At 42.3% G+C, this 23,228-nt stretch overlaps 1 protein-coding gene across 2 annotated transcripts in view; it reads right to left on the bottom strand.

Moving 5' to 3' along the window:
* plcd3a (phospholipase C, delta 3a) overlaps window positions 1–20,824 on the bottom strand; it is a 45,222-nt gene extending 24,398 nt beyond the window's left edge. Inside the window, exons 1-2 of one of the 2 annotated variants that reach the window (XM_083976497.1) lie at window positions 20,377–20,824; window positions 5,890–6,057 (exon numbers count right to left, since the gene is read on the bottom strand). In XM_083976497.1, the coding sequence (XP_083832623.1) occupies window positions 5,890–6,057; window positions 20,377–20,491 (283 nt within the window). In that variant the 5' untranslated portion in view covers window positions 20,492–20,824. Of the gene's footprint in view, window positions 1–5,889; window positions 6,058–15,416; window positions 15,763–20,376 lie in introns of those variants that run through there. The other variant, XM_083976498.1, reaches the window with a different exon arrangement.
* Between the last annotated feature and the right edge of the window lie 2,404 nt (window positions 20,825–23,228).

Below are 23,228 nucleotides of genomic sequence, written 5' to 3'. Positions count from 1 at the left end.
ATTTTTTAATAAAATAATTAAAATAAAGTTTTCATAACATTATTAACCAGATGAAGTTTTACACTTTGAACAGTTTTCAACCTTCGTCCGTCCGTCGGCCAACGCTGCTAATCAGAGCACGGACGGTCGTGACCTCGCTCTGCAAACACCAGAGGTTTGATTCAGTCTGAGAGTGTGTGAGGTCTGTTTATCTCATATTTGCAGAGCTGTGAGTCTGGGCAACACACACACACACACACACACACACACACACACACACACACACACACACACACACACAGGCTCCTAACTGGCTATGACTAGGGTTGCAAAACTCCAGGAATTTTCAAAGTTGGAAATTTTCAATGGGAATTAAGGGGAATAAACGGGAATAAATCCAAAATTTACAAAATTGAAGGGTGGCCCTGAATAAGTAATTAGTAATATTTTACTCAACATTCATGTTTTTGTTGTTCAGTAAAAGAATTGATTGTTCATACAAGAATTAAAACTTGATAAAGTTCTACTCACAAATAAATCTGTTGAAATGTCGTGTTTTTTAATTGTATTATTTTTGCATGGATGTCACAATGCTTATGACAAAACAAAATTTACATTTATGTTTGGATATGATACAGTTTGTTTAAATTACCCACAATTTCCAGTGAATTCCCAATAATTCCTATAAATTCCCATAATTCCCATGGAAAGTTTCCAATTTAAGATTTAAGATAGATTTATTGTCATTGTATGGTTGATACAACGAAATTTCATTGCACTCATATGCTGGGCTTTGGAATATTTCAATATTCCCCATCTTAACTTCCCATGGAAAGTTTCTGGAAATTTACCGGAAATTTACTGGAAATTTTCCGCCCCTTTGCAACCCTGGCTGTGACACAACGGCCTTGTTGTTGTGGCCGTCGCTCCGTGGGGCAACAAGCAGCGTCTTTCTGTGGCAGCGCGTCGTAAAACCAAACGCCTCCTCACACTCACTCCACATTCCTGCTTCTTGTCTCGTTTTGTCTCTAATCATTTTTTCTAAATGAATGTAAGGAGCTTTTAACTCTTGTTAGTGAGAATGAACTCTTTGAAAGCAGCTGCACTGATGTGCTGCTTTTAGGGGTCAGGGTTTCCTTCTCTGACAAACACAGCTTGTGTCCAATAGGATTTTAGAAAAAAGAAAGAAAAAAAAGAGCAGACCTGAAAGTAACGAGTACTTTTCAGCCTTTTCCTAGACATTAACTCCAGTAAAAGTAAAAATATTTGTCTTGGAAATGTATTCAAGTAAGAGTAATAAGTACCAAAGAAATCTAATACTCAAGTAAAGTACCAATCCTCTGGATATGTAGCTACTTAAGTACAGTACTCAAGTAAATTTACTCCGTTACTGTCCACCACTGCAGAACTAACAGGTATGCGAGTGCACGGGTCGACTCAGAGAAGGAGAAGTGTGTGTGATTGTGTGTGTGTGTGTGTGTGTGTGTGTGTGTGTGTGTGTGTGTGTGTGTGTGTGTGTGTGTGTGTGTGTGTGTGTGTGTGTGTGTGTGTGTGAGGCGCTGACGTGCAGGTGTCAGATCACACCGGACCTGGAGAGGAGCGCTGGAAACAGGAGGAAGCAGCCAAGACTCCATCAGGGGGAATCACATGCACACACACACACACACACACACACACACACACACACACACACGCTCAGGCCATGTGGCGTTATCAGTCTCTGCTCCTCGTCGTCGTTGTAACGTAGTGACGCGCTGCAACTCGAACACTCGCTCTATTTCTGGAGTCATCATGACGACCTTCTCTTCCTCCTCCTCTTCGTCCTCCTCCTCTTCCTCTTCCTCCTCCTCCTCCTCCTCCTCCTCCTCCTCCTCCTCCTCCTCCTCCTCCTCCTCCTCTGACCCACAGACCAGCAGCAGGTCACAGTCGTAGAGAGCAAACAGAGCAGAGGTGGAGCAGCTGACTCGTCTTTAACCTTTAACCTCCTTCAGTAAATCTCTAGAAACTTCAGAGGGAGAGAGAACCTTCGTTTGTTTCCTCGGCCTTTTGGATTGGATTGTACTTTATTGTCCCAAAGGGAAATTTGTTTTGGGCTCTGAGCCACTGCATACACAAAACAATACATACGAGACATTCATACAGAGTACTTTTGCACACACATTCAAAAGAGTGAAGGGTGCTTCCACTCTATACAAATAGATCAATAAAATCATAAATCATAAATCTGTAGAACTGATCAAACCAGCTGCTCTTAAGTTACAGTTTTTTTCGATTGCTAACAAGCAGTGGTCGAAACTGAAGTCACATGTTCAAAACTCTTAACACAGCCAGCGTTTCCATCAGGCATCTCAGCTAAACAGTTCATCTCTTCCCCAAAACAGTGCCTCACCAACAAAACACTTCATACATGTCTCAAAATAAGCTCATTCAACCACAACACTAGCACATAGTATCACTGTGGAAACAAACACTGTCACTCATAGCACACTGAACTACAAAACACTAACAACAAAGAACATTACTTATAAAATAAATTTGATCTTTGAAGTTTGAATGATTTTTTTTTCAAAATCAGTAAATCAGTTTTATTATAAAAATAAATACTGCAATATCTTTGCACTTTGAGTGTTCTAGATAATATATTGCAACAAGAATGAATCAGGAATGCAGCAATTTACATCAAGAAAATGTATTTTCTCTGTGCCCTTGCATAGGTACTAAGGGACCTTACAAAAAATAAAAAGTTTACTGTAAACCATGTGATCCATATTTCCAAAGAAAAAACAACCAGAAGCCCCCCCCCTCACACACACTTTTTATATGGTTTCTAATGAGGCCAGACACAGATCACCTGGATCAGTTTTGAGCTGGAAACCAACCTCACCTGTGTTTGGAGTTGCATAATATTTTTATTTATGTTATTCAATAAAATATTTTTGATTTGACATTTTATATATTTCAATGTTCCTGCAACAGAAATTCCCCACGCCCCCCATCCCCTCCCTCCCTCCCTCCCTCCCTCCCTCCCATCATTCTGTTTTGATTGTGTTTTTAACTGTTTTGAACAAAGTGTGTTAGCATTTGAAACATGTGCTGTAAAAGTCTAGTGTTTTGCAGGTGGTGAACTAGTAACTGAGAAAAGAGTCCATGAATTTTGGTGACAGTGGTCACTGAATGCATTTAGTGTGAAAGCAATGAAAAGTGATTCTCAGTTTGGTCCACATGGACTTGTGTTTTGCAAACTGTGTTAAGAGTTTTGAAAATGTGACTTCAGTTTCGACCACTGCTTGTTAGCAATTGAAAAAAACTGTAAAGTGCTGTGTGCGCAGTGGTTCGATACAGAGAAAAACTAAACCAATAGAATAAAACCAACAATACATAAATAAACTAGAGTGCTACATTCAATGTTTGCATATAAAAACGTTACCACGTTACCGTCGTCTGCAGCAGCTGAAGATGAATCAGACCTGAAACTAAGTGAAATGTGAATCAAGCTCCTCCGTCACCACTGGAACAAAATGTGCATTTATGGTTTAAAGGTCCAGTGTGTAATAATTAACATGGTTTATCTGAATAATATACTCCCCATGAATATATTAGTATAAGTGTATAATCGCTATAAAATAAAATTTGTTTGGTTTTCGTAGCCTTATAATTACCCTACTTTCTGGACTAGAGCACACCTAAGTATCAGCCGCACGAGCCAAAATTTGAAAGAAAACACATATATAGGCCATATTTGAATATAAGCCGCAGGTTTTCATGTTGTAACATGAGATATTTACACAGAAAGACAGTAGGGAACTATGACAGTCTGTTTTAGTTACGCTCCTCTCCTCCATGTGCATTTGTTTACAACGAAGCCGGTGAAAAATCAATAAATGGAGCTGTGGAAAATGTTACATAACATATACGATGTTACAGCATGTGTGTGTTTGTGTAGTCTTAATTGTCATAAACAAAAGATTACAGGTTACGGAGCGCGTTTGTGTCGCGGTGCAGAGATGAGAGCTGGGAGACCGGGGCAGGAAAAAAGTAGTGGCTTATAGTCTGGAAAGTACGGTATTCTTTTATATCTACATATAACAAGGGTCTTGCTTTAGAGACCAATCGTTCACTTCCTGGTCACGGGTGTCGTGGTGTCGTACTGCACCTGAACGTCACCTGAGCCAGAATATTGTTTTATTACCATCACTTTGTTGTGAACTGGGATTTGAATGCATCACAGTGAGTGTTCAGGCTGCAGCGCTCAGCACAGAAACAAACAAAGTAAAGGAGATGAAAGTGTGTGTGTGTGTGTGTGTGTGTGTGTGTGTGTGTGTGTGTGTGTGTGTGTGTGTGTGTGTGTGTGTGTGTGTGTGTGTGTGTGTGTGTGTGTGTGTGTGAGTTGGAGCCAAGATGGAGCAGATCAACAGCTCTGAACAATAAGGCCTGACTCAGATCTACCAGACCGGACCGGACCGGAGCCTGAGTCCTGCTGCTCTGTAGAAAAGTGTCTGACGTTTTAAAGGACAATTCCGTCCAAATTCAACTCTGGGCTGTATTTTTCTAACATTTTAGGTCTAAAAGAAGGAATCTGAAGATTTTCAGTTTAATGTCTCTTTCCATCCCTCAAAGCCACAGACAGCGTCAGATGGAGACTCAAACATGCAGCCAGAAGTTTATTTACTTGAAGCAAGTCAAGAGTTGATATTCCTGTGTTTATGACACAAACGGGAGCTTCCCACTGCACCTGAACACACCGAGCTTCAACTTGGGTCTCGACTCCGCCAGACTTTGAATTAGATCTAGTTTTACAAACATGTCGGCTTGCTTGAAGTAAAAAAAGTGGTACAATTTCTCCAAAAACATTTCTAGAAAGAAGTGGTAAAATTCTCAAAAAAAAAAGTTACAAAAAAAAAAAAGTAAAACATTTTCTAAAAAAAAAAAGTGGTAAAATCTTCTCGAAAAAATAAAAAATAAAAAAACAAAATCTAGAAAAAGTGGTCAAATTAAAAAAAAAAAAAGAACCCCCCCCACAAAAAAAAGTTTAACAATTCTAGAAAAATTGTAAAATTTCAAGAAAAAATTGGGGACCCTTCTTGGTGCGTGTTTGAGTCTCCATCTGACGCTGTCTGTGGCTTTGAGGGATGGAAACAGTCTAAACAGCAGAACTTCAATCCGCTCCCATTCATCGTTGCCGTGGCGATGCGGGGACAGACACAACTACCGCAAAACAGGAGACATTAAACTGAAAACCTTCAGATTCCTTCTTTTAGACCTAAAATGTTAGGAAAAGGGATAGTTCACTCAAAATTTAAATTTCACTCATTATCTACTCACCCTCATGTCGACTAAGGGCTGGGAGAAGTTTCAGAGTCCTCCGTGCCTTATAGACTTATTTAATTTTTTTCGGAACAATTTTGCATTTCGGGGCTTCAATACAAGACGGACATTACATACGAGCAGCATGGAGGTATTTGGATGTTTTTTGGTGTGTCTTTTTGTTACAAAGACAGTTGGTATCCATTTGCAACCGTCATATGGACATGCACTGCTACGCCGAGACCCCCTGTAACTCAGAGAAGCCACGGAGGACTCTGAAACTTCTCCCAGCCCTTAGTCCACATGAGGGGGAGGAGATAATGAGTGCAATTAAAATTTTGGGTGAACTATCCTTTTAGGAAAATACAGCCCTGAGTTGAATTTGACCGGGAATTGTCCTTTAACTTTCCCTCTTTTCATCATATTTACAGAAGCAGCTCCTCCTTTCTCCTCCTGCTGCTGTGTTTTTTAAATCCTCCCTCCTGAGTCAACTGAACCCAGCCCACACACACACACTTACACACACACACACACACACACACACACACACACACACACACACACACACACACACACACACACACACACACACACACACACACTCACAGGTCTGCTGGGCCTTGGCCTTGCGGGAGCTCTTGGTGGACTCGCACCACACGGTGAGTCCGTCCTCCAGCAGCCGCAGGCTCCTGCTCTTCTGCCAGCGCGGGGATCGAACCTTCACCATGCTGCAGCCCTGCATCATCACACGGATGTCCTCGTTGTCCTGCAGCCCTGCTCGGCACGCACACACACACACACACACACACTGACATTAGGCAAGGCATCTTTATTCATGTAGCGCATTTCATACCAAGGCAACTCAATGTGCTTTACATAAAGACAAAACATTAAAAAAAGAAGCATAAAACAGAATAAAAACAAACAAAACACACATTAACAAAAAGGAGAAGTTGTTGTGAGTCAGCGTGTAACGAGGTTGATCGCAGGTTCAAACTCCCTCCTCTGACCTCGGCCCCTTGCTGCTTCATTTCAACACTTCACTAAACCTGATGCTGATTGTTCAGCTCCGTGGGCGAGAGCTTCAACGGTGACTAACTCTCATTCTGTGAAACCAGCTCCAGTGACGGGAAGAACAACGGCCTTATGTAAAATAACTGTATAACTAAATAACACTGTTACTAATGTTGTAACTTGACTGAAGAAGTCCCGTCACAAAATAATATAATAATACACCTGTTAAAGTTACGTTATATGGACAATGTACAAATCTTACTGCAGAGACTCTGAATGAAGTTAAATGCATTGTATTACCACAACAAAAGACATGTATCCCACTGACACTGGTGGTTTTTTTGGTGTTATTTTTCCTTAAAATTAAATACAAAATGAGTTAAAAATAAAAAAAACTGTCATACACTTTTTTCAGTCCATCAACTAGTTGGGAAAAAGTTGTTTTCTGGAACTAACAAACTCACTCAGTATCCCTCTGCACAGATAAACGGGGGATTAGGGGGGTGAGTCCAAGTAATTTGACATATTTAACGCAATAGTTACTTGTCCTGGTAATTTGTTACTTTTATAATGCAGTAATAAAGCTACCAACTCAGTTACCTTTGGGAAAAGTAACTCATAACTGTCACTAATTACTTTTTAAAAGTAACATGCCTGACATTGATCACTGATGATGCAACACGTGACGATTCAAAAGATTAATAAATTCACAATAACTAAATGACAACAAGAGAGACGATGGAGAGAGAAACAATAATGATTTTCCTTGTCATCATCATCGTGTATCTTTTCCTGGAAGAGAAGGAGAAGCTTCACCTCCTGAGTCAGCGAAACAGAGGAGCACGACCAGGTCAGTTAACATCAGTTAAACTGTGAAATGTAACTTTAACGTTAACTAGAGAACATAACGGTCTTTTTTTATGACTATTATCATTCAACTTTGACAAGATAATATCATTAAAAAACAATAACCTGAGCTGAATCTAATCAGCTAAAACAGGTTGGTTAGATTGATTTTAACAGTTTTCCTTCTTTTTCTTCTTCCTTTAAACCAGACAGAGAAGATGCATCGTTTATATCGTTGTAGCAGCCAAAATATATTCTGCCTCTTTCTTTACATAGGTTTTATGTCATTGTGTTGATACATTGAGGGGGTGTGGTTATTTTCTTTTACTTGTTGTGTGTTGTGGCAGGAGGTTTGAACACAAAGAGAAGTAGAAGCTCTAATATATTTTGTTGACCATCATCATCTCACTGTTATCATCGTCATTATTATCTGTTAAAAGTCACAGAGTATTATTTTTCTCTTTTGTTATAACTGCTTGTTGGCTCTTTTTGGATTTTTGTTACAATAAACACTTTAAACCGATCATGGACGCTTTGTATCTTTGGACTCATGTTTTTTCAAAGACAGGCATGGCAAGACATTTCATACCAAGGCAACTCAATGTGCTTTACATAAAGACAAAACATTTTAAAAAAGAACAGCATAAAACAGCATTAAAAAAAATGTAAACATAGAGTTAAAAGCAGGAGCAAAGAAGAATAAAAAAGTAGAATAAAAGAAAATAGATAAAGTTTAAAGTCCTAAAAAAGAGCTCAGCTATGAGCACATGAAAAAGCCGCAACAATCCTGATAATCGAATCCGATCATGAGGAAACTTTTCTGCTGCAGAGTTTGATAAACAACCGAGCGTCCTGAACGCCTCAGCCGGGGGCTCAAAGTCAAAAATGTCCGTCTTTCATTCCTTCATGTCCGTCCAGTCTGGACCGACGTGTGTTTATCACGGCTGAAACGTAACTCAGTAATGATCATTTGTGGATTTACGCACCTCCCGGGGCGGCGGCGGGCCAACGGGACGGAGCTGCAGGCGGCGGATGGAAACAGTTGGGTTTTTTGTTTTGTTTTTTTTGGTTTCTTTTCTGGCTCCATCGCTCATACCAGTTCTCCCAGGCTGCTCTCATCTGTGGAAACCGAGTCCAGAAGAACGGCTTTGACACAACCACAAGTTTCTCAGGGAGAAAAAAAAAACGCAGCAGAGCGAAGTGGAGGCCTGATGAGTGTTACCGTGGTGAGAGGACAGAGGGATGAAAGGATGGAGGGAAGGAGAGGTGAAGGACGAGTGGACACGAGTTGAGTTGTGCAGATGAAAAGTGTTCGGTGCATGATGAATTATATTCTGTGAAATAAATAAATAAATAAATAAAAGGTTTAATGATTTATCACGCTGCCACGTTTGCACAAGAAATTCTTCTGGTTTCACAACACGAAGCCACGAACACATGAAGCTGATCAGAGCGTTGACTGAGAGAGTCTAAAGGTCCGTTTATATCAACACTACTCTTCTTATTGACCAGAGTTCATCCATTATGGGGTGAAAGTCATCGACAGATACTGAACGGACAGCGAGCGGTGAACTACACAAACACAGTGGTACAATCCAATACTGTGGAGTCAGTGTGTGTGTGTGTGTGTGTGTGTGTGTGTGTGTTCCTGCAGGTGAAGACACACTATTGCAAAAAAAAAAACATCCAAAACATTCAGACTCAAAGCTGCTTTGAATCTTTCCATCCTCATTCTGCACGATGCTAAACTACATTTACAATTACTGGTTTTAAACTAAGAACCATTTCTACTGAAGCAACAACTGCTGTGACAGTTTAAAGGGATAGTTCAACATTTTGGCAAATTGGCCCATTGCCATAATCCCTATAGTCATAGCAGTAGGTTCGTTACCTTTAATTGTCGGTGCAAGCTATTTTTAGAACGGCGGAGCAGAGCCGTGAGCTGCTCAGAGCTACGCTACGGAGGCTCATTATGGGATTTCTTGGTTTCCCTCATCAAACTCATCATCAAATACACAATCCAACAACTCCACAACGCTCTGGTGGACAAGTTGTGAGCTGCACATTCACCACGCTATGAGATAATAACACAACGTTACCACACAGAGTTGTTTTAGAGGGAAATTCATGCAAAACCACTGATGCACGTTGCCTTCAGGGACAGTTTTTCAGCAAGCAGTCTCTGTATTTACCTCTAAAACAACTCTGTGTGGTAACGTTCTGTAAATCTAAATCTAAAATAATGTAATTATATATAGGTTCTGTGCAGTAACAGGTGTTTGTGAAATCAGCTGATGGAGCTGGAAACAGGAAAGAGACGGTTTCCTCTGCAGGAATCAAACACGCAGCAGCTGAAGAAATGATGACAACAGCTCAAATGATCAGAGCCAAGTGGGTGACAGTTCCTTAAGGGGGGCCCCATAGCTACAGTAACACCCCCACCTCGCTGTTCCCATCCCCATTGGGGTCACACATACATACACACACACAAAGAAATCCCCCTCCCAGCCCTCCATCCATAACAACCATGTTTTCCCGAGCTGTTACCACATACGAGGCATTCCCACATGCAGAGCACAAGGACCTGATTAACTGCAGGTCAGCGGCCATGATAACCGCCTCAACTGCCCCGACTCCCCCCACTGCTGCACTTTGTTGTTGACTCTCTCTGACGCTCCACTGTCCCGCATCAAACTCATCAAATACACAATCCAACAACTCATTACGAGACAGAGTTGTTTTAGAGGCAAATGCAGCCGGAACTACATTCCAGACACGGCTGCTGGGCGGAGGGATTTCAGAAGAGAAAGTAGTTCTGACTATTTGCTTCATGTGTCATAATGTTACATAATTATACATGATTATCTCATAGCGTGGTGAATGTGCAGGTCACAACTTGTCCACCAGAGCGTTGTGTTGTGGAGTTGTTGGATTGTGTATTTGATGAGTTTGATGAGGGACAGGGGACCTGTACCGTTCACCTCCATTGTGTTCACTGAGCAGCTCACGTCTCTGCCCCGCCGATCTCAAAACAACATGCACCGATAATTAAAGGTGTACAGAAAAGAAAATTGAATTTGAGCCCACTAAAATTAGTGTAATAACTCATCTATCAGACGATGTAGCCCAAACTTTGTGCAAAATTCTATTTTTGAGTAAATCCGGGATGAAAGTGTGTATTTTTTTTTCGCATTGGATAACGCAGGCGCACGGATTATACGTCAGCTTGTACACGATTCATCAGCCACTGATATTGGATCCGTCATCCATCATTCAAACGTCTGAGACACGCACACACACACGGAGCTCGGTCTCGCCCCAAGCTTTGAATATCCCGCCCGCTCGATAACGACCAATCAAATTCGTTTTCCTTACTCGGGTAAACTCGTGTTGCAGCTCGTGACAACTCGGCGCAACAAACAGGACAAACGGCCATTTCTGTACACTTTTAAAGGTGATGAACCTACTGCTATGACTATAGGGGTTATGGTGAGAGGAGGATCTGACTAAATGTTGAACTTTCCCTTTAAACACATTCCTGCCCCCCTTGCCTACCTACCTGGGTAGCCTACATGACAGTTGAAAAAAAACGAATCATGGCCTTAATCCGACTATAACTGGACAACTGAAGTGCATGTAACGTGTTAGTCCGATACCGGACTTCTACAAATCCGACTTAGACACCCATTGAAATTCAATTTTCTTCTTAGTCTGACTGAAACTGGACAATGCATGTGCTGTGCACATGCTTCACAACAGTAGAGATGACACAAAGTGTAGCATAGAACCCGGCCCGAACCCGGCAAAGAAATGTAAAAAAAAGGGGGGTCAGCACCGATAGTGTAGCCTACAGTATTTCACACAGAGCAGTTGGGTCATTTATTTAGCCTATTTTCAACCTGAACCAGCGGCCCAATCACGGCATGTCTGGTAGGGATCTGAAGTTGAGAACTCCAAGTTATTTCCGCTTTTTTAGTCTGTGACAGAAAAGTCAACTGGACAGGGGTCTGTATTAATAACCTGCTGAAAAAACATATTTCATGTTGAGGAGGAGGACACCATCAGTTACGGTATTTGATTTTCCCTGTTGCATGTAACTGAGACAAGGACAGAAGTCTGACAAGACGCTCAGATCGAGCTGAGCAGAGCTCCACTTAACTGTGCTGCATGTAAACGTACAGAGTGTAATCTACCCAGGAGCAGAGCAGGCCTGCATGCATGGACAGATCCAGTTTACCAGAGTTCATGTAAACAGATCGAGGCACATTCAGCCTGTGAGTGTGTGAGAAAGAGCCTCTCCTCCTCAAGAGGCTGTAAATATAAAGGATGGGCATTGGGCATGATTCTTCAAGCTCCAGAGCTGCACCCTGTTTTCTTTTCATTGTCTTGGCAGAAAATCTGGTTGACATCCACTTGGTCACGTGGTCGCTCAGGCCTGCATGCCAACCAGCTAGCAACCGGGACGCTGTATTCATGCTAATGCAAAAACAGAGTCACAGTCTAGAGCAGAGAGACAGGGGAAGAAAAGAAAGCAGCAGAGGTAGCAGCGTGAGATGAGAAAGTTTGATGAGGAGTCTGTAAAAGTGCTTGTAGATGCTAACGTCAACATGCTAAGGCAGAAAATGCTCACATGATGTTGACGTTTTGCAGCTAAAGTGTTTATACCATTTACATTTAGGGTTATTCATCTAATCTTAGTGAGCAGTTTTCATGATATCTGGTCAAAAAGGTGTTTTTAACTAAATGCTAACATCAAATAGGCTATATTTGATGTTAGCAGTTAGTTCAAAACACCTTTTGTTTGTTAACTATAACTAGCTTACATCACATGTTATTGTTTAGCAGCTAAAATGTTCATATTATTGCAGTTTTTACCATCTAAGCTTAGCTAACAATTAGTTTTCATGATATCTGGTCAAAAAAACTAAATGTGTTTTGAATAAAATGCTATAGTCAGCATGCTAACATGCTAACAATGCTCACAAGAATTAAAGATAAATTGTTTGTAATGTTAACCGTACTTTGATCTAAGCTTAGCAAATACATGAGTGGAACTAAACACCAAGAACAGTTAGTTTTCAAAATGTTTGGTTAAAAAACTCCAATCAACAAATCAAACATAATCTAATGATGAAGGCTAGCTAAATGCTAATGTTAACATGCTGACACTAACAATGCTCAAATACCAATGTTGTTTAGCATTTAAAAAAAAAATGTTATTAGTATGTTTACTATTTAAGCTTAGAAAGTTAACCTGCTAACATTTCTAATCAAACAATGCTCACATGTTGATGTTTGGCAGGTGAAACAAATGTAGCCTACCATTATTTTTAGCATGCTAACTTACTAAGTTAAGTTAGCAAAGCTCGGACAAACAGAAATGTTATTTATTTCCATGGATTTTTTGAACACAAACCAACACAGTCAGTAAATTCAAAATGTGATCTAATGTTGCTGCTAAATGAAAAGTAAATCACAGAGCACAGCTGTGTTTTAGCTAAATGCTAACATGCTACAGTGCTGCTGCCAAGTGGCTTTGATGTTTATGGGAATGTTCTGCAGCTAAAATGATGTTTCACAGATTGAATGAAACGTTTTAAAACCTGGTGATGGCGCTATACAAAAGTAGGATTTATAGGGACCATATTACTAGTGATAGGCTATATATATCAGTCTGGACTAGGAATGTTTTTAATCTGGCCCATAAAATATTGGTACAAAATTGTCCAAATTAAAGCAAAGACTGCAAACTTTGATGCACTGGCAAGAAAGGGTGACCAACAACTGTGCTCCCACCGAAACTGAATGTAATTTGATGCCTATGTTTCCTTTTATTTGGCCTTTTTATATTAGTTCACACAAATACTGTCTCCATCCAGCTGATACTGGCCCGGCCTGGCCATCAAATTTTAAAACTCATTGTGGCCCGTGAGAACAAAAAGTTTAGTAGTCTGGACTATAGCCTAGTAGTTGTGGTCTGACCAACATGCTGATAATACTGTCGTTCGCTTGTTCCCAAAGCAACGATGCTTGGATCACTGCTGAGGAACTGTAAACTGTTGAGCACCAAACGGCTCCATGTGTGTGAACAACCGACTAAAAAAGATAAAAGAAAAAGAAAAAAAGGGGGCCGGTGCTGGATCGGTGCTGAGAAACCAATAAACAGTGAAATGAACTCCATACGGCAGATTTCTCTGCAGCGGCCGGGTAGCCTATTATCAACACATGTGAGCAGCGGTGCAGCAGCTAGGAGCCTCCGAGATGAAACCAAACCATAATAATCAGCTGGTCAGTTAACAGATTGTGTCTCTGCATGAGTCCACTTCACTCAGCCTCACACATACCAGCTCCTCCCGGGGCCACGGTTCACGTTTCTATCAACATAACAACTGTCACGAGAGCCAGATTATAGCTACACTTGCATAAAGATAGACGAGCGAGGCGAGGAGCGAGGGTGTCGCTGATTTGAAACGGGAGACGAGCCAATTAAAGTTTTGTTAAATTCTGTCCCACAGCTGTCCTGTCCCCGAAGTAGGACGGTCCACCCGGTCCTCCAGTGCAGTGCATCTCCTCACACAGAACAATGCCCTGTGTTGTTGTTCAAAGGTGATTTGAGGAAAGCTTTTAAAAATATATATATAAATATAAAAAAAAGTTGTGACTCTGATGTGGCGACATCAGCTGACCTCAGAGCAGATTCTCCTCCAGATTTAGCAGCAGGCTCTTATTTGAAATGCAGAATTACAGCCAGAACATGAAGGCCCTGCAGCCAGTCACACTCCTTCTCCTCCTCCTTCATAACAAACGACGACGACGCATCATTAATTACCACTTTATCATCTTGTTTGTGGTATTAATCGCTGTAATAAACGCAATAGTTCAGACATTTAAACATTTAACTTCTTAATAAATCACAGATTAAACAAATAGACCATGAATTTTAAAGGGATAGTTCACCCAAAATTCAAATTTCACTCATTATCTACTCCCCCTCATGTCGACTAAGGGCTGGGAGAAGTTCCAGAGTCCTCCGTTCCTTCTCTGAGTTACAGCAGGGGGTCCGCGCAGCAGTATTTGTCCATATAATGGTTGTCAATGGATACCAACTTTCTTCGTCCAAAAAGACACACCAAAAAACATCCAAATACCTCCATGCTGCTCGTCTGTAATGTCCCTCTTGTATTGAAGCCCCAACATGAGAAATTGTTCCGCCGGTCGAAGAGCAGTGAACCGAGACACTGGGAGCTTCCTCTACAAACAAGCTTAAAATATAGACTTATTACATTTTTTTCAGAACAATTTCTGGAGGTATTTGGATGTTTTTTGGTGTGTCTTTTTGGACGAAGAAAGTTGGTGTCCATTGACAACCATTATATGGACAAATACTGCTGCGCGGACCCCCTGCTGTAACTCAGATAAGGAACGGAGGACTCTGGAACTTCTCACAGCTCTTAGTCGACATGAGGGTGAGTAGATAATGAGTGAAATTTGAATTTTGGGTGAACTATCACTTTAAGTTGTGGCTGATTTATCTTGTTTTGAAGGCTGAACACTGAGCTGCTGCTGCTGCTGCTGCTCAGATTCCTCCTGCAGCTCCTCTGGTTGCCAGGTTCACAAATATTCAGCGAGGGAAGCCAGACTGCATGAGCTGTTGTTTGGTTTGGTAGAAAGTGCAAACAGAGATTTAAATATTCTGCTGTACAGATGTGCAAGAACTTGAATGGCTGTTTGATTTTTTTTTTTACACTTTTCAGCATCGCTGTATAGTAGAAAGTGGAGAGAAAAAGTAGGGCACGAGCAGCTTTCTGCAGAACTGGAATGACAAATCTAATTTTCCTTTTTAATAGTTTTTCCTAACAAACGCAGAAGTGCTGGGAAACAAACTGGGGGGCAAACGCAGGAAGAAACATCATTATTTATGATTAAAAGTCAAATAAAAGTGAAATATTCACCAGAGGAATAAAATGCACACTATGTAGTGATGTTACAAAGTCTAAATGAGGCTCCAGAGAGCTGATGAACACATGGTAACACAACTCCAACAAGTCACTTAGTTGCATTCATTTGGGATTTAAGGGGGTTAGAGCTGCATGAAGGGATCTGCTCCCGACCACAGGCTCGGAGCGTTTAGGACCCATTATATGTTAATGAGACAATGTTAATGTGTTGGTTGTGTTGTGCTCTTTGTGTTCCTGAATGTGCACATGCAGGATGTGGAGTCGTTGCGCACACACACACACACACACACACACAGACCACAGGTATTATCTCACCCTCTGGTACATTTGAAACACAACAGCAGCAGCTGATGTCGACACTCCAACCTGCAGGTCAGATCTGTGACCACGCGCAAAACCGCACAGCAACAAGTCGTGTTTGCTCAAGTGTGTATTCACAACCGACCGCTGTGACAGAGCTGCAGCGCTCACACACAACACACAACACACAACACACACACACACTCTTCAGACTCTCCCTGAAATCAAATCCACTCCAACCCTCCTCCTCCTCCTCCCTGGGGAGTTCTGTGGCGACGAATATAATTATCAGTGTTGCACTTGTCTGACTCCAACATGGATTATCTGCAAACGAACACATCTCAGTCTCTCACGCCACATTTATATGTACAAGAAAAAACAGGCTTAAAGGGATAGTTCAACATTTTGGCAAATTGGCCCATTGCCATAATCCCTATAGTCATAGCAGTAGGTTCGTTACCTTTAATTGTTGGTGCAAGCTGTTTTTAGAACGGCGGAGCAGAGCCGTGACACAATCCAACAACTCCAAAACGCTCTGGTGGACAAGTTGTGACCTGCACATTCACCATGTTACTCAACGGAGCTTGCTGAAAGACTGCTCCCAACAGGAACGTGCATCAGCGGTTTTGCATGAATTTCCCTCTAAAACAACTCTGTCTGGTAACGTTGTGTTATTATCTCATAGCGTGGTGAATGTGCAGGTCACAACTTGTCCACCAGAGCGTTGTGGAGTTGTTGGATTGTGAATTTGATGAGTTTGATGAGGGTGTAAGCGACCACCAGGGGGGTTCTCGCTGCTGGTGGGATTCTATGCTGTTGTCTTGGTGCTCCGGAAACGGTATAGGGGTTATGAGTGTCGTCACACGCCACTTTCTGTGTTACACACGCACGCCAAGCTTTACCCGAGTAGCCGCCGGGGTTGGGGAAATCAAAGAAATAAAGGACATGGTATGGAATTTAAATATAGTATGTTGATGCGACATTGTTTTCATGCGATTGTGTGCGTAGATACAACTTTGACTGTGGTGTTTGTTTAGCCACTGCCAGAAGAGATGTGTGTGGAGCGGATACGTTTTGAAGCAAAGAGTTTACGCCCTTGGTAGGCGAAATGAGGTAAAGGTTTGTTTGTTTATTTTGTTTATATGGGTTGACGGCTACAATGAATTGTTTTTATGAATGAAGTGTTGTTAAACCGTATGAATAAGGATGAGGAGTGGGAGTGTGTATTAAATTTATTGTGTATTATGTTTTTAATATTGGCAATCATGTAATTAAATCTTTTCATGTGTTTTTAGTTTCACGGTGCCAAAGAGGAACAGAGGGAAACCAAGAAATCCCATGAGCCTCCGTAGCGTAGCTCTGAGCAGCTCACGGCTCTGCTCCGCCGTTCTATAAACAGCTTGCACCGACAATTAAAGGTAACGAACCTACTGCTATGACTATAGGGATTATGGCAATGGGCCAATTCGCCAAACTGTTGAACTATCCCTTTAAAGTGAGTTTTAACTCTGCGGACCAGCAGAGAGGGGCCGGTATACTGTGACATCACATGACCTGAACCTCTCAGTCTCATTACAGCACAACTGTGGAAAAGTGGCTGTTTATAAAAAGCTGCTACGACGACACAAGGCCGGGCTGAAGGCCGCGCCGCTGATTTATAACGACACATGGCAGCAGCGGGTCGGGGGGGGTGTGGGCTGGGCAGCGGGGTGGGGTGAGGGGGGGGTGGGGGTGGGAGGTTACGGGGGCGTCGCGGGGGTCGGTGACCTCACTGGCTTCATTATTCAGCATTAGCAGGATGTTCAGATATAGCGTTGACAGTTGCACATTACATTTTCAGGCAGAGAGATACGGTTTCATAACCACAGCAACAGTAAGAGCCTCAACTAGTGTCTGCATGGTGTCAGAGTGTCAGACACACACACACACACACACACACACACACACACTGCTGTAAAAGCATTAGAGGGGGGGTCCAGCTCTGGTTGTGCAGCAGGATTTCTGGTGTCACCTCGATACCAGACTAAGAGCTGGGAATCTGCTCCACAGGCGACAACAGACGTCTTCATCTGTCTGATTCAGTCAAGTCATGATTTACTGGACTAATTTTAACCCTTTGTGGTGAAAACACTGCACTTTATAGAATAAAAAGTCTTCTTAAAGCCTGTTTTAGAGGTAAATTCATGCAAAACAGCTGATACGCGTTGCCTTCAGGGACAGTTTTTCATCAACAGTCTCTGAATTTCCCTCTAAAACAACTCTGTGTGGTAACGTTGTGTTATTATCTCATAGCGTGGTGAATGTGCAGGTCACAACTTGTCCACCAGAGCGTTGTGGAGTTGTTGGATTGTGTGTTTGATGAGTTTGATGAGGGAAACCAAGAAATCCCATGAGCCTCCGTAGCGTAGCTCTGAGCAGCTCACGGCTCTGCTCCACCGTTCTAAAAATAGCTTGCAACGACAATTAAAGGTAACGAACCTACTGCTATGACTATAGGGATTATGGCAATGGGCCAATTTGCCAAAACTTGCTGAACTATCCCTTTGAAGGGACAATTCCAGGCAAATTCAACCTGGGGCTGTAGTTTCCTAATATTTTAGTTCCAAAAGAACAAATCTGAAGATTTTCTTCAAGTCTCACGCAAGAGTCAAGTTGACGGCTCAGTGTGTTCACAAGTCTGAAGCTCCTGTTTGTTTTATCAACAAAGGAATATCAACTCAGAGCCACAACGTCTTAGTAGCAGTGAGAGTAAAGGTCTCTGCACACTGAGTCCAATGCGTTTTATTCCCGTGTTTTTATTTTCTGTTCCAAACTCCAAAAAAAGACAGGGAAACAAAAGTCGCCACGCATTGGATGATTTTGTGATTCTCTCACTTATCGAGAAATAAAAAGAGAAAAAAAGAAAATATTGTGTCCGTCCAATCCAGAAACACTGATGTGATTGGTCCAAAAACATTTTCACGGAAAATCAAACCTGTTCTGAAAACTTAAATGACGGACGAAAGTTTCGGAGTCGATGATCAACACAACGTGAGGTCGACAAAACGGACTCAGTGTGAAAAAGGCCTTAAATCTGGTTGTTGTTCATTCAGACGATAAAGACGTAACGCCGGGTCGTTGACTTTGTGTCACAGCTCAGTTTACAAACATGTCGTCTTTCTTGGATAAATCATGGTTTTATGGGATGTTTTATGGGATGTAAACAGCCTGAACAGCCTTAGATCCGTCTGCTTCCATGCTACGCTGCCGTGGCGATGCAGGGACAGGCAGAACTACTGGAGACCACTGTTGCACACTCAAATATCCCCGACTAGTTTACTGTTTATTTCTCCCTAATGTGGCTTTGAATCGTGAAATTTATGACCTTAACCGTGGTCTGTTGTGCAACTACGATTTAAGTTTTTGCTTGAGAATTATTATTACTGTTCATATCAAGAACGCTTCTGTGCCAAGAGTTGATGACACCAACTTTATGTTAGTTTTTTTTTTTTCATATTGTTCATATGGCAATAAATGCTAAATCTATTTTGCCAAAACAATATTGTATTTTGTTATCATTAACTGTAACTGGAGCAGCCTAGGTAATGTTGTCAAAATAATCTGTTATTAATCATTATAGTAATAGCCAATTGTATTGATATTTGGAGTTGGAGAGGAGAGGCCATAGCACCAGCATGTGGACGTGTATGCTCACAGTCGCTCAAGCAGCTCATCAGAGGAGTTGAATTTCTGCTCAGGAGTTTTGAAAATCAGAGGGAACATTGCTGGAGACAGTAAAAAGAAAATCTAGACATTCGTTCTGTTGGAGCTGAAATATTATAAACTCGAGCCACAGGTTGAATTTACGTGGAATTGTCCTTTAAGAAGCTTTTCAACTGTGCGCATCAGTGAATTTCACACTAAATGAAACGACTGAATGTGTTTTTTTTAAACATGTGGGTCAGAACCAGGATCATCATCAACACACCAGGTCCAGGCGTCTTCTCCTCAGTCTGACAGGTGCTGCTGTGGCTCTGCTCAGCAGGTGGCTATTTTAGGGTGAGGTGTGACCACTGCTTCACGGGGGGGGAGAGGAGGGGGGGAGGAGAGGAGGGGGGGGGGGGGGTCAGGGGGGAGTTAGGGGGGGGAGGGAGTCGGCCAGCGTCTAACTGAGAGGCTGTAGAGGCTGGACGGGACAGGGACGGGGACGAGCCTGAATCACAGCGGTGGAGCAGAGAGCAGCTACACACACACACACATCACATGACCACTTCATACACACACACACACACACACACACACACACACACACACACACACTGAGCTGTGATTAGTGTGTGAGTGTGTGAACTGTCATTTTTCTCATATTGAGTTCAGCAAAGTGTTTGACTCCTCTAGAAATACATCCCATGACTTCATCTTTGAAGTTGGTGGAGGTGGGGGGGGGGGGGGGGCAAATGAGGCAACTTGGTCACAAGCACACACACACACACACACACACACACACACACACACACACACACACACACACACACACACACACACACACACACACACACACACACACACACACACACACACACACACACACACACACACACAGAGGAAGCCTAACCCTAACAAATCAGACAAATGTGTTTCCAGCTTTTCAACTATTATGAGACGAAGTGGAGCCACACAGAAACTGGAGCTACACACACACACACACACAGGCGCGCGCGAGAGAGAGAAAAAACTTAACAGTCTGCAGCTCAATACAAGTTTAAATGCAACTAAAAACACTTTAGGAATGTAAAAGCTCATTAAATCAGATTAGAAACTCTAAACACGGCGGTAAAGACCACACACACACACACACACACACACACACACACACACACACACACACACACACACACACACACCAACTTTCTCCGTGTTGATATGAATGACGCCGGTGCAGGTTGGTTAACTTTTCTTTCTTTTTTTCTCATGAGACGTTCACGGGTCTCCTCACCGAGCTTCCTGACGGGGTCCGTGGTCCTGTCGGCCGCCTTGCCCCGGTGCTCCCGGTGCTCCCGGTGCTCGCGGGGCCCGGTGGCCGCCGCCGGTGACTTCCCGCTGCCCAACATCGTCTCCAACTCGGTGGAAGCTCCAGCGGAGAGTGGAGGAGGAGGAGGAGGAGGTCTGGGGTCTGGGAGTAGAGGAGGAGGTCTAGTAGCGCTGAGAGACGGAGCCGCAGCAGCAGGTGTCTTCACGCACACTCGGATTTTGCGCTTTCCCTTTCCCCCTCCCCAGAGACCGAGAGACCGAGAGACCCCGACACTTATTTCTTTTCCACATGTGAAGTCCCTCCTCCCCGCCGCTGCTGCATGCGCTCCATGCTCGCGCGTAATCTGACTCCAGAACGAGGCGCACACTTTACGCACGGCCCAGCCCGGCACGGCACGGAACGGCCCAGCCCACCTCCCACTGCAACACGACCGTGCTGGATTATAACACGTAGATCGAATATTGATCAGTAATCAGCGACGAGGTAAAACGATAGATAGAACGATAGATAGAACGATAGATAGAACGATAGATAGATGGATAGATAGATAGATAGATAGATAGATAGATAGATAGATAGATAGATAGATAGATAGATAGATAGATAGATAGATAGATAGATAGAACGATAGATAGAACGATAGATAGATAGAACGATAGATAGATAGAACGATAGATAGATAGATAGGTTCAAGGTCAAGGTCAAGGTTTCTTTATTAATACCAGCTGGTAAATTTGTTGTGCAGACAGGCACTCAGCAGTCCCAGTACAAAAAACAGCCGCACACACACAAATCACAAATATAAAGACAACATAATCAAAATACATGGTCAAAGTCATAGGAGTAGAAATAGAAAAGTGCTTCTACATAGAAAAGTGCTTCTACATGTCCCTAGGGTCAACTAAGTTCAATATGAACAAGATCACCTTGTGGCTTTACTATTCAGCATTACAATTGCTGTGGGTATGAAGCTACTTCTGTACCGTTTTGTCCTGCCCTTAGGGGCCACAAAACGACAGCCAGAGCGAAGGAGCTGGAACTCGCCATGCAAGGGATGTGAGCAGTCATTACGAATAGCGCTGGCTTTACGCTGCAGCTGTGTGTCATAGAGGGCTGCCATGGTAGGTTGAGGCTCACCAATTATCCTACCAGCCCATTTGATAATCTGGTTCAGGGAATTTTTGTCCTGCAATGACAGATTACCAAACCAGGACACCAGGGCAAAAGATAACACAGACTCGATAAAAGCTCGATAAAATAGCCTGAGCAAAGTTTTGTCAATGTAAAAACTGGACAATTTCCGAAGATAAAACAGACGCTGGTGTCCCCTCTTACACACTGCTTCACAATTCTTGTTGAAAGACAGTTTAGAATCGATTACAGTCCCCAGATATTTATAGCTTTCCACACATTCCACAGATTGGCCCTTAATGACTGTGGGATCACAATTTGGAGTCTGTGCCCTAAAATCAATAGTCATGTCCTTTGTCTTGGATGTGTTGAGCACCAAAAAAGAAAGATCACACCAACTAATAAAATCCTGCAAGACTGGGCCATGGCTGGATTCATTGTTATGCAACAAACTCACAATGACTGTGTCGTCTGCAAATTTTAAAATGTGCCTGTTTTCATAGACACTCCTGCACATGTTTGTGTAGAGAATAAAAAGTAAAGGGGAGAGAACACATCCCTGAGGTGAGCCAGTAGAGGAACATAGTGACTCAGATAAGATACCATTCACTTTGACTCTTTGTGTTCTATCTGTTAAGAAATCTAAAATCCAACCCACCAAATTCTGGCTCAGCTGAAAGTGCTCGATAAGCCTTGTGGCTAAAATGTGAGGTTGGATGGTGTTAAAAGCTGACGAAAAATCAATAAAAGTCAGTTTAACATGGGTTTTGTTTCCCTCCAGATGTTTAAATAAAAGATTCAGCAGGGTAAGTATGGCGTCATCAACACCTCTATGGGCCCTGTAAGCAAACTGCATAGGGTCAAGTGCATATGCTGTTCTCCCTAGCAGTTCTGATTTGACAAGTTTTTCGAATACTTTCATTAAAAGAGAGGTGAGGGCGATCGGTCTAAAATCATTCAGAGTTTTAGGTCTGCTGACTTTAGGGACAGGAATAATCTCTGCTTGTTTCCATAACCTGGGCACCTTTTGCTGACTCAATGACACATTGAAAATGTGATGAACAATAGGACTCAATTGTTTTGCACATGACTTCAGTAAAATACCACTGATTTTATCGGGTCCAGGGCTTTGATAGATAGATAGATAGATAGATAGATAGAACGATAGATAGATAGATAGATAGATAGATAGATAGATAGAACGATAGATAGATAGATAGAACGATAGATAGATAGAACGATAGATAGATAGATAGATAGATAGAACGATAGATAGAACGATAGATAGAACGATAGATAGATAGAACGATAGATAGATAGATAGATAGATAGATAGATAGATAGATAGATAGATAGATAGATAGATAGATAGAACGATAGAACGATAGATAGAACGATAGATAGAACGATAGATAGATAGATAGATAGATAGATAGATAGATAGATAGATAGATAGATAGATAGATAGATAGATAGATAGAACGATAGATAGAACGATAGATAGAACGATAGATAGATAGATAGATAGATAGAACCTTACAGGTGTGTGGATGGTCCTCTGTGTATCTGTGTCCACAGCTGGGGGGTCACAGTTTCCCAGAGCTTCATGGTGGAGGGGGGGGGGGGGGGGGGGTCTAACACCTGGAGTCCTCTCATCCAGGTGACACATGGACACCTGAGGGACA

The sequence above is a fragment of the Trachurus trachurus genome (genome assembly GCF_905171665.1).
Source record: "Trachurus trachurus genome assembly, chromosome: 8".
In the NCBI taxonomy this organism is placed as follows: domain Eukaryota; kingdom Metazoa; phylum Chordata; class Actinopteri; order Carangiformes; family Carangidae; genus Trachurus; species Trachurus trachurus.
The sequence above is the reverse complement of the archived record's forward strand: the minus strand, read 5'-3'. Positions and strand labels throughout refer to the sequence as shown.